This window comes from Anolis carolinensis, chromosome 2 (genome assembly GCF_035594765.1).
Source record: "Anolis carolinensis isolate JA03-04 chromosome 2, rAnoCar3.1.pri, whole genome shotgun sequence".
NCBI classification, from domain to species: domain Eukaryota; kingdom Metazoa; phylum Chordata; class Lepidosauria; order Squamata; family Dactyloidae; genus Anolis; species Anolis carolinensis.
This window is the reverse complement of record NC_085842.1, coordinates 279763484-279779029: the sequence shown is the minus strand read 5'-3', so window position 1 is coordinate 279779029 and position 15546 is coordinate 279763484. Positions and strand designations below refer to the sequence as shown.

At 37.0% G+C, this 15546-nt stretch overlaps 1 protein-coding gene across 5 annotated transcripts in view; it reads left to right on the top strand.

Annotated features, from left to right (window-relative positions):
• Window positions 1-15546, top strand: part of adgrv1 (adhesion G protein-coupled receptor V1) — a 328646-nt gene that overhangs the window by 110668 nt on the left and 202432 nt on the right. For all 5 annotated transcript variants that reach the window (XR_010003540.1, XR_010003541.1, XM_008103035.3 and 2 more), the window contains exons 49-59: window positions 360-612; window positions 1079-1201; window positions 3210-3432; window positions 3967-4171; window positions 4990-5136; window positions 5978-6233; window positions 7513-7715; window positions 9125-9301; window positions 11266-11448; window positions 12223-12402; window positions 14688-14852. Coding sequence is in view for 3 of the 5 variants with exons in the window: in XM_008103035.3 (XP_008101242.2) it covers window positions 360-612; window positions 1079-1201; window positions 3210-3432; window positions 3967-4171; window positions 4990-5136; window positions 5978-6233; window positions 7513-7715; window positions 9125-9301; window positions 11266-11448; window positions 12223-12402; window positions 14688-14852 (2115 nt within the window). In the remaining 2 variants the exon portion in view is untranslated. The remainder of the gene's footprint in view (window positions 1-359; window positions 613-1078; window positions 1202-3209; window positions 3433-3966; window positions 4172-4989; window positions 5137-5977; window positions 6234-7512; window positions 7716-9124; window positions 9302-11265; window positions 11449-12222; window positions 12403-14687; window positions 14853-15546) is intronic.

Here is a 15546-nt window from a genome sequence, read left to right as displayed (position 1 = left end):
CACAACATTCATATTGATTTTAAGGTCAGGGCAGAAGAGTGACTCATGGAGTGCCACCTTGCTTCTGGATGTGCATTAAATTTTGGAACCTGTTGCACATTCGATTGTGCATTTGCTTGTGTAGCATTGCCTTTTGAGTTACATAGCACAGTCAACACATAACTGTGCCTATAGATATTTATACTGTGTGATCACAGTGTAGGATTTAGCCAATACTTTATCAAGGCTTGTCAATCAGATGCCTTTGGGGGTTTTTAAATCGCAGAAGAGCATCATATTTAGGACTTACTGACATATAGCATTGTATCTTACTTGTTATAGTTGTAAGTAATTAGTAGAATTTTCTCATTCTTCCACAGATTTTCATCTGGAATAATGGCATGTTTGTATTCCATCATCAGCTCTCTGTGAATGGAGTTCTTAGTGTGGATGTTTTCTCCAGGGGAGGCTCTACATACCTAGTAATAGTACCACCAGACACCACACAATCTCCTCTTCTATTCCAGTGGTCAGAGAACAAATTTATGAAGCTACATGAACTGCCAACTAATGGAGTAACACAAGTAAAAGCCTTGATATCTGGATCTGATATCTATTTAATTTTTGTAAAAGGTATTCTTACACATAGCATCTGCTTAACAGAAATACACTGAGAGTCTACAGTTTCCATGGAAATAGAAATATAAAATAAGACTGAGTGTTGATTTTCGGAGACTCTTATAATGAAAATGTATATATGGCTTTTAAAAAACAACACCAATAAGCACCACCTTGGAAGGATAAAATGTAGTTATAATGTTTAATATGCCATATTCACTTTTTAAAATGCATATACGAAAGTGGTAAAATACAGTTTTAATTTCTTTATTTTGAGTGCTTTTTCTCAGTATTCACAATTGCGGTTGTACTAGCCATGATGTATATATTACTGTATATACCTCGGATAACTCACGACTTGGAGTCAAGAGTCATATCAAAATCCTTAATTTTGGGCCCAACTTCTACACAAATATATAAGTAGTTGAGTCACAGACTTTTAATGGAAAATGTGTATTCATATTGTTGCTGTTCTCCACAGAGCTCAACAGCACATGCGATGTTTTTATATGGGAATCAGGACAACCTTCTTTCAGGCATTTTCAGTCCCTTTCCGTGAGAGCTGTAAATGACATCCACACCTTTCTTCCACTCTCTGGTTTAGGTAAGTCTTGAAACCAAAAGCAATTTCTTAGACCTGCTAAACCCCAAATATTTTCCATCAGAGGTATTCCATGTTGTCATTTGTGAAGAACACACCTATGGATACAATGTTAAACATATACATGTAGTAAAATGGTCTAACAATTAATGTACATAATTGTGTGCATGTGTCTCAAAAAGGAAGAGTAAAGGTGAATGAGACCTCTTGAAACAAATTGTCATTTATCTAGTCTTTATTATTGCGTAATGTGCAACAACATGACAAAAGCATTGACTAATTTATAATAATACATTATAAGACAATATGATCCATAAAAGACAGCAATAGGAACATTAAAAAGACACAAGGGCAAACATCTATATATAAAAAAGGGTAATGAAATTTCAGCCTAGGACAAAACAACAAAACTACACATCCCAGAAACACTAAACTTGGCAGCACAACCCCTCACCCTTGCCTATACGTTCATACAACAAAAAGAAAAGAAAAATAAATTCCTAATTAGAGGGAGAGGTATAATTGTTTTTATCCAATTGCTGCCAGTTAAATAGCTAAGCTCCGCTCACTTGGCCTCCTAGCAACCCACTCAGCCCAGGGGACAGGCAGAGTTAGGCCTCACTTAGGCCTCATCCACACTGACTATAAAATACAGATTATCAGATTTGAACTGGATTATATGGCAGTGTAGACTCAAGGCCCTTCCACACAGCTATATAACCCATTTATCATCTTATATTATCGGCTTTGAACTGGATTGCCTTGACTCCACACTGCCATATAATCCACTTCAGTGTGCAGTCAAACACAACTGGACTTAATGTCAGGGGAAAACCTTTACCCTTTACCTTAACTACCACCAATTCCTCAATACTTTATTTCCCATACCACCATACTTCGCCACAGCAACGCGTGGCCGGGCGCAGCTAGTCATACTATAATTTGCAAGATTTTGTTGACTGCTAAAAGAAAACATGAAACTATCAAAAAAAATTCAGTATACAAACAAAAACATGATTTTTTGGACAGTAGATTCAAAAGATATTCTTAATAAAAAGAATATTTAATTACCTATGTGGAAAGCCTAGCTTAAGAGATAATATGATAAATCCTTAAGTTCAGCGCCACATCTTGCCAATGTGATGCAGACAAACAAACAAAAATAACAGCGATATTAGTATATCAAATAGCAAAATGATTGGATGTACTTATTTCTTTCTTTAAAATAATCAAAGGTATGAAAAGAGGGATAAATCATTTAGGGAGAGAACAAGTAGAGCTGCAAACTATTGAATGCCTACCATAAAATAAAGAGGCCACACATGGAAATATGGATGTAACAAATGCAATTTGTTGATCTAACTATTTAATATTAATTACTGGGCTACCTTTGAAGTTGGTATGGGAGTAACTTGATATAGGTCAAGGGCAAGTCACAGGTATCAACCTGTGACCATGTCTTCAGTCCTTTCTTGGGCAAGACACCTGACCCTGAGTGTGGTCCTTCTTCATAGATTGTTCACTCCGGCTGATCATTTGCTGGAAGGCCATTCCAGGGTCACTTCTCCTCAAACCTCAGAACTTTAAAAGAGAAGCCTCTTTCACAGACCCCCAATCCTCAGAACCTAGAGAGGCCCAAATTAGGGGATTACTAAGGTGAACACTAATTCATATTCTCCCCTCAATGCCTGCCTGTGACAGCCTAAAGACACCACCCTAAACAAAACTCAGTTCTACTGCAAATACTAAGGTGACCAGCATTCACTCATATTATAATGAGGATGGGCTGCCGCAAGAACAGAATTAAGAGGACTGGCCTTTCATGATGTGTCGATAAAACTTCCCCTTGCCAAGTAGCCTTCTGCTTGGCATCAGAAGAGTATTCTTAACAAAAATAAAATAAAAAATAAAAATAAATAGTAAGCAAATGTTGACCTGTTCTTTTCTTTCAGCCCAAACTTCATACATTTATTTCACTTACATTTTCCTGATTTTGTGTTTCTTAATGCAGTACACATCCTGTTTGCTAGCAAGCATAAATCAGCAATCTATTACTGGAACTCAGAAGTGAACCAGTTCTCTCTACTCCTGGAAGCCCCTCCTGCCAATCATATAACTGCTGTCAATGTAAAATCTCTAAATTCCAATAAAAGTCTAATTGTTCTGACTGGAGATCTATATTCTTATGTATATGAGTTGACTGCAGTATCAAATCAATCTGATTTCATACCTAGGTAGGTTCTGATTTTATCCATTGACTAGAGAAAAAATAATATTTTAATTGATTATAATTTCTAAAGTCTCTTTGTAGACTTTATCGTCGGACTCCTTTTTTTACTCACTCTGTCAAAATATCAGCTGTGGTTTGACTTTCTAGTGAAAACGTAATAGTCAGAATTCAGAGATTAATAAGTGAGGAAACTATTTGTAGAGTAGTGATGAAGTTTACAAAGGAACAGATAAAGGGAACAAACTGTGAAAGAAAACAAATGAAGTATTAAGATATAAAAGGGCTAAGTAATCTGCTCCAACTATTTTTTAAATGGACTCTAGGTTCACCTATCTCACTTTCTAAAACTTTTTGTGATATAGTACTGGATTAAATGAAGGGACCGACTACTCTGTTTGAGTGGTGTTGGACCATGAGTAATATAATACCTATATGCTGGAGATGCATCTTCCAACGCAGGGTCTTAATTTGCTACATTTGTTCTGGAAAAAGCAACCTTTAATTATAATTATGCTGCTCCTTTGTATTTTTATGCTAGTTCAGGTGAACTGATATTTGAACCAGGAGATAAAGAAGTTGTGATAGCAGTCAATATCTTTGATGACACAGTTCCAGAGGAAGAAGAATCATTTAAAGTATGGTTGAAAAATCCAAAAGGTGGAGCAGAAATTGGTCCAAATGGTTATGTTACTATAGTTATATCATCTAATGATGATGCTCATGGAGTTGTTGGCTTTGCTCAGGTAATACTATGTTATAATATGTTTGCAGAGGGTTATTATAAGTACATGTGAACCATTAAATGTATAGTATAGTAAGAGTAAGTAAATATAAAATATAGTATAGTATATATAGAAAATAGTATACATGTGTAGAATAAGTCTAAAGTAATGTTGTCTTAGGGAGCCTTTGTTATCACAGTTAATACAGGTGAATGCTGGGAGTTACAATCTAGCAACATTTGATAATGTCACATGACTCTTTCCCTGAGTCTATAAGTTCCATAAAATCATGCCTGACTAACAATATTAAACTATATGTCTCACCACTGTTACTATACCTTTAAGTTCCAGTACTGAATTTATTTAATACAGCAATCAATTTGTCTTACACTGGAACTTGTGGTATAACCTGAAGCTTTATCATGAAAGCCATCATTTGATATTGCATTTATGCCATTTATATTACATCCTCTCCAAAGATCACTGAGTAGTATAGATGAAGTATAGTTCCTTCTTGCTTTTTAACTTCCAAAAATTGATGACAAGTTGATGAGAGAATCAATGACAGAGATAAGCTGAACTGCTAAATAAGAATTCAAGTCGAGATCCAAGTTCAGTAATCTAGCTGCTACACTATCATGGTTTCATGAAAGGTGCGAGAATATTTGTAAACATCAGGTTATTTTGTGTATTAAAGTTGATTATTTATTTATTTAAAAAATAATGAGGAACCAGCTTTTTTCATCTAAAGTAAAACTTTGTATTTTATACTTTTTAAATACATCCCTTACATGTAAAGTTATGTACATATTTTTCTGCTTAATTTTTCACTTTTTTAGAGTTCTTTATTCAAACAAGTAGAAGAATTAGAACAGGACACTTTCATCACTCTGAGTATTGAACGCTTAATAAGTACCTATGGACGTGTTACAGTACAGTGGGAGACCAGTGGGAGCATTAATGATATATTTCCAACTTCAGGAGTGGTATGTATTTTGGCAAACTAACATAAGTTGCATAAAACATATGAAGTTCTAATTTTTGGTTACTCATATTTACTTGAGTTTAATGCACCATTGAACCTAATCCACACCTCAGTTTTGAAAACTCTGAAACCAAAAAAAACCCCTATTTGCTGCCGAATATAATGCACAGTGCCAAAAATTGCAATTTTTATAATTTTGCCATCGCAGCTGCTGCCTGCTTAGAATTCCTTCTTTAAAAACAAAAGTGTTAAAACAGCAAAGCTTTCAGTGATAGAAAAGAAAACCTTGGGCTGTAGAATGAATACATTTTAATTGCCTTGGTTCGATGCTATGGAATCCTGGGGGTTGTAATTTTACAAGGTCTTGAGTCTCCTCTGCCAAAGAATTCTGATCCCTAACCAAACTACAAATCTCAGGATTGCATAGCATTGAGCCAAGGCAATTAAATTAGAGATGAGGTCCCTCAAAGAGGAACTCCAGGTGCAGCTCCTGAAGCACCTTCTGCTGTTGCTTTAGCTCAGCGCTATTATTACTGTATGATGCGAATCTATGAGCATCCCAATTTTGGCAAGGTCATTTAGCCACAAAAATGTGAACATGAGATTAGAGTAAATAAGTAGGTGTTTTGTTTGCTTACTGGATTTAGCCTCATCAGTATAGACTAGGATCAAAGTAAGAAGTGGGATTCTATTTTTAAGTGGGATTTTTCTGTCTCCTCTATCCTGCTCTAGCCCATACCTTATTTGTTAAAACACTGATAAAGGGAAATTTAAAAAAATGGCATGCTTTCCATATACCATGTCAGTCTGTTTTATTATGTACTTCGTCCTTAAATGTTTAGATTACTTTTTCGGATGGTCAAGCTTTATCCACGATCACATTGACAGTCCTTGCAGATGTCATTGCTGAGGTTGCAGAGACAGTTATTGTAATGCTTACTCATGTCAGCACTATGGGCATTCAGGATACCCAAAAAGGAGCAACTCTTGACTCAAAGAGAGCAAAAGCTGTACTTACTGTTTTGCCTAATGACTCTCCTTATGGCATAATAGGATGGCACACAAATTCTTACTTTATAAATGTATCAGAACCCGAAGGTGAGTAAATTGTTTGTTCTTTCAGGGTGGGTGGATGTCATATTTTCGATAGCTGTTTTAGCTTACATTTTTTAATAAAAGAATTCAATGATATCTGTATTTTTGAAATGTATGTTTTAAATAGTCTCATCCAAACATCTTATACTCTGATGTCTGTATCTGGGTATAGAATGTGTTATAGTTCCAAAACTTATTGCCATCCTTCACTCTAGCACAGTGGTTCTCAACCTGTGGGTCCCCAGGTATTTTGATCTTCAACTCTCAGAATTCCTAATAGCTGGTAAGCTGACTGGGATTTCTGGGAGTTGTAGGCTACAACACCCTGGGACCCGCAGGTTGAGAACCACTGCTCTAGAGCTGTTCCACTTATTTAAGGTCTCTGGTCAATTGAGCTATACCTCTAGGTGGGTGCATATTGCATCCCTTTTCTGTGCCTATTGCACATTATCATCTATGTGATTACACTAACTGATTCCTACCAACAGAGATGGCAGTCAATAATTCAGACTGTAGATATAGTTATATGACCTTAATTTAAGTTATTTTCAGAATGTCTTTAAAAGGAAAATGAAACATGTAGATTTCAATAAATGAGACAGAAAAGGAATAAGAGTGTTATCCTGGTCCAACATTCACATGAGATCACGTGAAACAATATTGACTTTATTGTTTCATTATTTGGGCAGATTTCTTAAATATTTTGTCCAGGGCATTCATTCAGTTATGTCTGGCTGGATCAAATTTTTTTGGTCTTGGAGCAACTTAAATTTATTAGAAAAAATATGAGTCATCACTGTTATTTCAGCTTAGTTAGTTAGTAATGCCAGACTTCAAGGAGCTTCAGGATTTTAGGAAATAGAAGAGAACAAAGCAAATTTCAAGTATTGCCATATGAATCTTTACATCTGAATATGTTTCTAGCAATTGAGAAAATGAAATAATTATTGTAAGATTGAAAATGATAGAGAAATTAATGAAAATGTGCAGTAAAGTAAAAGTAAAAATATATTTTCACCTTTGTTGAAAAGTATGGAGCACATGTTGCTATTTGAACTCAAATAAAAGATGTTTCTAATGAACTTTATAAGAACTTATATCTGATATAATCTACATTTTTTGAATAGTCTCTGTTTTGCCATCATGATTTCTGCTTTCATTAAGCCTGGAAAATATAGTTTTCTGAAGTAACAGAAACAAAATTTATTGTTTCAGAAATTATATTAGAATTATATTAGACATATGTGTAATATTTTACAAATTTGTTATTCAATCTTTTCAGATAAGTCAACTGTTGTTACTTTACATATTCTTAGAGAGCAAGGATTTGTTGGAGATATCCGAGTGCAGTTGGTACCCCAGCCTATTTTTTCACTTCCCTATGTTAATCAAGCCATGGAAAATGAGGATTATAGACTGGAAAACAAGACAGTTGTCATGGCAGAGAACATAACAATAGCTTCTGTAACTGTATTCATTTTGTCGGTGAGTATTTGAAAAAATGCATTTAGGTTCCTAGAAACAGAATGTTTTATAGATGTAACAAATGAGTTTTTCCGGTTACAATTGATTATCATGTAAAAATGACACTGCACATTATCATTTAAAATGATACCAGAATATTCTTTATATAATCCCCAAATTTCTGTCCATAATGTCTTCTGCATGTAATATTTTCTGGGAGAGCTCCTGACCATCATGGGTACCCTATGCTGACATCAGCAGAGGTTTCTACATGAACAGGCAAAGGGGAACTGAAATCCCTGCTTCTTCTTCCTGGCTGCACAGGGTCTTCTGTTGACTTCAGATGGGAACCCACAATGGTTAGGAGCTTTCCTGAAGTCCTGAGATCATCCAGCAGCAGTGCTGGTGACATGGGTCCTTTTCCTTGTTCCCCTTTGGAGCTAGTCATGCTGTCCCCACTTTGCCCAAAATGCAGAGATCGTCTGGAGTTTTTTTGTTTTTTTTTTGCTGAAACTCTAGAGCATTTCCTGACTTTTTAAAGTGAAGGGCTAAATCAGTTCATCCCAATTTACCCTGCCTTAAGGACCAAAAGTCCTTGGTAACTTCTGGACCACTGCAGCTTTTTTTTTTTTTTTGCCCAGTGTAGATAAGCCCATTTTCTCAAACTCTTTTGCAGTTTGTGTGTGCCAGGGGAAAAAATTTTCTGCAAGTATAAGAACAGGCCATATTTCTTCCTGCACAAGTTTCTCAAGGGATCAGGAACTCCAAATTTGACTTAAGTTGGAAAAATGATGAATTCCCAGTCCATCTCAAATATCAATAGACTTCTCTGTCTATATTTTGTTTTATTAATGGTAATAACAAACCAAAGTCTAAGATAGGAGTCTTTTTAAGAATGCAAAATATACCATATTAGCTCTTACTTGGGTTTGCACAAGATTCTTCTCAAGAACATTTTTTCACAACCTTTGGGACAGCTCTTCATTAACAGATTTGTTAACAGGTCTTTCAATTTAGAAACATTCACTTTGAGATGGAAATTTATTTTTTTTATAAAGATAACTTTGTATTGCAGATTTATTCATAATTAGCTTTTAGAAGGTCCAGTTTGGAAATCATAATTCCATTAATATATTTGATCATCCATTTGCTGTTTAAGCAATCCTACCTTAACTGGAAAAAATAAGTATCTCATACATCAAAGTACATATGAGTATAAGGTCTTGACAGGATATTGATTTTCTTTATTATTTTAGAAAACATTGACATGCATTCTCTATTTAATAAAATGTCTTTGTTAATTAATGCATTCTAATCTTGCATTATTTTAGTTGATAGCCATTTAGTCAGAACTTGAATTTCTTCTTATGGGCTTACACAATTAAGATTTAATTTTATAAGGCCATTGAAAAACACCTTTTCTCCTACAGGATAATATTCCAGAATTACAAGAAAAATTTGTAATTAATATTACCAGTGTAGATTTGCTGGACTCTTCTCTTACTGGAGGGCAGCCATGTGTGAAAAGACTTGGCTTAGAAATAGCTGTGATAACGATTGAAGAGAATGGTGACCCCAGGGGAATCTTTCATTTCAATGCTACCAAGGTGAGAGCAAACTAAAAAATGTCAGTGCCCTAGATTGTTATTACCTATAATTCACATAATTTCAGACCAGCTAGCTATATGCAAAGAATTTGTCTGGATAATCATGCCTTAAACCATTTGATTGTGTATATAGACTCTTTGTGTCCAGAAAGTAAATCTCACTTAATTTCCAATTTTGGGAGAACCTAGAAAGTGATGATTATTTTCTTTGAGATAAATCAGGAGCCTAAATCATGATCATTCAAACTAGACAAATGGCCTAACTTCAAACTGCAGCAGCTATATAAACATGCTGCCAAAGTGCACTGTAGTGTGAGTTAAGGAGTTTAAAGCACCCAGAAAGTTGGAGGAAAGCCTGAAATAAGCTCCTGAATGCACTGTAGCACAAGCACAATGTAAACCACATCAGATGGCAAAATTGTCTCCACAGAATGAGAAGCACATTATAGACACCCATCATGCTGATATGCATTGTAAAATTTGGAATGGCGGGAAGACTGATGAAAAATGCTCAAGGGCATGGCTGGCCAGCAGGTGGCCAATTGAATCCCTAGGATAGGGAATTGACAACCTCCAACTGTCACTCTCTGCTTCCTTTTTGCACCTCTAGAATGTATATCCGTATCTTGCCTGGAAAGTAAAAATATGCCACAGATATTTTAGGAACTGGTTTGAGGCTACCTTCCATGGTTAATTACTCACTGTCCTGGTCTTGAACCTGTTCCAGAAATGGCAATCCAATCATCCACACAGAAACACCAGTTTCTGCTGAACCAGTTTCCAACCAAGCAGGGACCAGCGTAGATGAGTCCAGTGCAATTCCAATATCTCTGCATATCATATTAGATACAGGCTTCTGCAGACAATTGAAGTAGAAAATTAAGATGCCTTGGAATTAAGAGTGGAGTGCCGCAGGGTTCCGTCCTGGGCCCGGTTCTTTTCAACATCTTTACTAACAACTTAGATGAAGGGTTAGAAGGCACGTTCATCAAGTTTGCAGATGACACCAAACTGGGAGGGATAGCTAACACTCCAGAAGATAGGAGTAGGATTCAAAATGATCTTCACAGACTAGAGAGATGGGTCGAAACTAACAAAATGAAGTTCAACAGGGACAAATGCAAGATACTTCACTTTGGCAGAAAAAATGGAATGCAAAGATACAGAATGGGGGATGATGCCTGGCTCGGCAGGAGTACGTGTGAAAAAGATCTTGGAGTCCTCATGGACAACAAGTTAAATATGAGCCTACAATGTGATGCAGTGGCAAAAAAGCCAGTGGGATTCTGGCCTGCATAAATAGGGGTATAGCATCGAGACCCAGGGAAGTCATGCTATTCTGCCTTGGTCAGACAACACCTGGAATACTGTGTCTAATTCTGGGCACCACAGTTGAAGGGAGATGTTGACAAGCTGGAAAGCGTCCAGAGGAGGGTGACTAAAATGATCAAGGGTCTGGAGAACAAACCCTATGAGGAGCGGCTTAAAGAGCTGGGTATGTTTCGCCTGCAGAAGAGAAGGCTGAGAGGAGACATGATAGCCATATACAAATATGTGAGGGGAAGTCATAGGGAAGAGGGAGCAAGCTTGTTTTCTGCTGCCCTGGAGACTAGGACGCGGAACAATGGCTTCAAACTACATAAAAGGAGATTCCACCTGAACAACAGGAAGAACTTCCTCACAGTGAGGGCTGTTCGGCAGTGGAAGTCTCTGCCCTGGACTGTGGTGGAGGCTCCTTCTTTGGAGGCTTTTAAGCAGAGGCTGGATGGCCATCTGTCGGGGGTGCTTTGAATGAGATTTTCCTGCTTCTCGCAGGGGGTTGGACTGGATGGCCCGTGAGGTCTCTTCCAACTCTACGATTCTATGATTCTAGGTAGATCCCAAACTGTCTGATCACATGTTTTGTTTTCCATTTTTTTTTCTATGTCACAAATGCAGACAATTAAAAATTGTTTTCTTTCCAGGATATGAGTGGAACAGTGGCTGGTTTTGAGGTACCTCCACCAGATAACATTCTGAAGCTTCCAGTTGTTCGAAGGGCAGGGACATTTGGAACAGTAAATTTGTACTGGGAAGCCACACCTACAACTGCTGGCCTGGAGGATTTCACACCATCATTTGGGAACCTTACATTTGCAGATGGACAAGTATGCATTATGCTGATGTTAAAATGGACACCTATTTTAGGTCATCCTGTATTGATGAGTTTTCTGTATATTTGTGGCCTGTACTGTTGATTGCTGTGAATTATATGAAAACTCTCACAGACGCTTTCACTCTTTTGCTTGTTTTGCACATTCAGAGTACAATTTGTATGTGTCCTATAATAATACACTTCTTTTGCCAGGATTCAGAGAATGAATTACACTGACAATACTGTAGTTCCATCAAATGAACCCACAAGTGGGAAATATCACTATAGGTCCTAAGTAATGCCCTCCCTTGGACTTCTCCCTAAGGTTGTGAAATCCTCAAGGACACTTTTTTGGTGGACGTCCTAAGAGGGCAACAAAGGATTAAAGAAATGCTATGCGGTGAATGTCAGATGTCAGCCTAACATTAGACATAGGCCATCAAATTCAGTGGGGCATATTATCAGTTCTAGGATTTCAGCTTCAAACACCTACCTCCCAACCAGAGGAAAGCTTCCCCTCTCTTAATTTGTTTAGTGCCATAGAGTTGTTTTAATCCCCTCAGATTCTTTAATTTGTTTGCAATTGCAGTATTCACTGTTTCTGATTTTCCATGCAGCCATTTAAACTACATTTTCACTGAATAAAAGATAAAGGGACCCATTTCTTCTCATAAGTAGTTATTCTATACTCCAAGTTAATATAACTTATGAAACTATATGCATTTTCTGAGCTTCAACATGCTGATCATAATGACACATTGCTCAGCGGTTGTCCTATCTTTTCCAGGTGACTGGAGTGATAGAGATCACTATCACAGATGATGACACTGTCGAGTTTTTGGAGATGTTCAGTGTTACTTTGCTTAAAGTGACAGGTGATGCCCGACTAGGAGAGGATGTACAAGTGATTGTTGCTATTCCACCTAATGATTCTCCTGTTGGACTATTTGGATTTGAAGAAAAACATGTAAGTATGAACAGGATGTTGCATTTCTGAATATTTCTGTAATTCTGTCTGTATAGTTATCAAGTTCTGTTAGGCTGTAATAGTAATGCTGCAATGCATTACAATTTAGTGTAGTGCCTCTACATGGGGTCTTTTGAGTAAAAGAAAAAAATGAGATGCAGAATATAGGCCATGTGTTTGGTCCCCTTCTTTGTCTTGCCTTGTTCTGATGGGTCAGAGACAATATGGTCATTCTTTATTATCTGTTGTCTTTTTAAAAACATTAATGATTTTTTTGCCCAGATACTATTATGTTGTGTGACAATGTTACTCCTGCCAGTGATATGGGCCAGAGGCAAGGAAAAGCAATGTTCGACGCTAAGCCACAGAGGAAGGAAAGAAAATGCAGCATGGGGCTGAAGCATTTGGTTGTCCTTATAATGTGAAGTTTCACCTGAGGTTTCCTGTCTCTTCACTGATAAATGACTTCTTACAGGCCAAAAACGAGAAATGTTTTGAGTAAAGTTATCAATTTTGTTTTCATCATTTTTCCTAGTCTGCAATTCTATTTTAGATAATCTGCAAAATCTCTGCCATATATAGGATTCTATCTCTTATCTGATGGATTAGTAACCTCAACGCTGTTGGAAAGTGGAGTCAATTGACAAGTGATACCCATGGTTTTCTTTTAAAGCTTGCAAATGCATTTTGGCTGCAGAAAAACAAAAGGAATACACTACAGTATCCTGTAACGTGTGTGAATAGGTCTAAGGAAGCCTTATAAACAAGAAGAACTGATGAAAGAATATCATTCCACGTCTAATTAATAGAACTTGCTTATAATTTTCAATCACTGAAAGAGCTAGTGAAGTATCCAAAGGCAGAGTAAGCCTGTAATACTATTTAAAATTATTCGATTCCCCCCCCCTTAAATTGCCTTGTAGGAATGGTATTTTGGTTTATAATACATTAATTCCACTGTTCTAACCCAGTCATTACACGGTTCCTTACTTCATTTAGCTAATAATTTTGCACAGACAGCTTTATTTATTGAAGAGGAACATAATAACAGGTTTTGATACCTGAGATAAGATGTCATTTATAAGCAGGATATTAAGGCTGACGTGCTTCAGATCATTCTCAAGTCTCTGGTTGCTAGGACACTGTTGCACCAGAAGAGCACCAGGTTGTATCCGTGTGAAATAGTGTTTGGTACAGCTTGTATTGGTTTGCCATTTATAATTCTTTGGGAAATGCAATAAACAGAAATAATTGTTTACAAATACACTCACTGCTTTCAGATGCACAGAGAAGAAAATTTGGATCAGCGAGTTTTACAGTGTTCAAAGTATTACTACTGATGGATTTTGCTAATCATTTCCCACTTAATATGTATTGACTCAGTGAGACTGATGTGGGGACAGTAGCAAGTATCTGGGTGAATGCCATACCTGACACTACATCTGTGCATCTAACATTTTGGAGTGAACAAACGATTCCCGCCCTCAATGGGGAACTTCATGCACAATACTGCTTACACTTTGCTTACACTTTGAGTCCCCCCCCCCTCTCTGAGAGCTGCAAATTTTCCTACTGAGGCTGGTAGGTTACGTTTGCAGCCCTTCAAGTAATCAGTAAAGAGAAACAAGGAATAAAACATAAACAATATTTTCTCCTTCTCGGGCTCCACTATCAGTCACACTCAATTATTTCACTCTACTATCAGCTTTTGTCCTGCAGTGTTCTTTGCAAATCAGCACAAGCAGAATGAAGTCTGGTATTTTTAAAACATTTCAGGCATTTCCAAACAATTCTTGGCCTCTAAGATTGCATTAGTTGCATTGAAGAGGACTACAACAAGGGTGCAACAGAAAAGTTTGAAGTCAAAAAACTTTGCAAAAAACTTGTCACAGAGCTCAACTGAGGCTGCTCCTTCCTTCCTTGCAGCAGCAGTTCACTTTTAAGACTGTGTTAGCTGTACTAAACGAACTTCAGTAAAGATAAAATAAAATAATGAATTTAAGGTCAACAGTCTGCAGTCCAAGAGTCTGAAGTTAAAAGTTCATGATAAACTAAGGGAGATTAGACAATCAGCGTCTGAACTTGCTGTTGAGCTCAACCGATGCTGCTCCTCTGGAAGCCAAATCATACTGAAAGGATGTTCTGCACTGCCCTTTTGAAACACCAATGATTTTTTGGCCAGAGCGGCTTTGTTCTGACTATGCTTAATTGAAAACATTTCTATATACACAGTGTTAAAGCATTCCTTTTTCTAACTTTTTTCAGTCGCGCCCCCCTTTTTTTAGGTAACTGTGAAGGAGCCCCAATCAATTGATGACCCAGCAGCAAATATTTTTCTTAATGTACGCCGGAGTGAAGGGGGCCAAGGAGAAGTCCGGCTTATCTGGATCGTTGAGGAGGCCGCTAAATATGATCTCAGCCCTCTTAATGGAACAGTTTTCTTTGCTGAGGTATAGCGATGTCTTCTTAGTATTGCTTCTTGTTCTTTTCTTGTTTTGCGGACATTTACCTGGATCACAGAAAGGAGGAGGGGAATTATCTGTATATCTATGTCAAACAACAAATCCCAACCCTGTTGGGCTTCAGAAAAGCCCTAAAAACATGGCGAAGATGACACGGACCGAACTATGGACAAAGCATGAGGATAAATGGATCTGATTTTATGTTTGAAACGTATATTTTAATTTACAATGTATTTTAATAGTTTAACTGTTTTATGTGCTGTTTTATATTGGTTTGTATGGGCATCTAATGGTTGCCACTGTTGTAAGCTGCCCTGAGTCCCTTCGAGTGAGAAGGGCGGGATATAAATGTGATAGATAAATAAATAAATAAATAAATAAATAAACAACTTTGAATACTATCTAATAGACATTTAAAGACAACTTCATATTGTGTTGATTGATGCTAAGATAGTGTACAGCTTAACTGACTCCAAAATAGGTAGGTAGGTTTCTTCAAAATCTTTTGTGCCATGATATAACTGGTGTGACTTTAAGACTACAGAGAATGTCTGTGTCCTTTTCTTCCTGATGTTTCTGTGAACCATGGGGCATTGCTGCTTTTCTTTAGGACTCAATTGAGGAGGAGGATTTCTAATTAGCTGCCTTTTACTTGATAAGCAGATAATTGAGGGGGTATGAT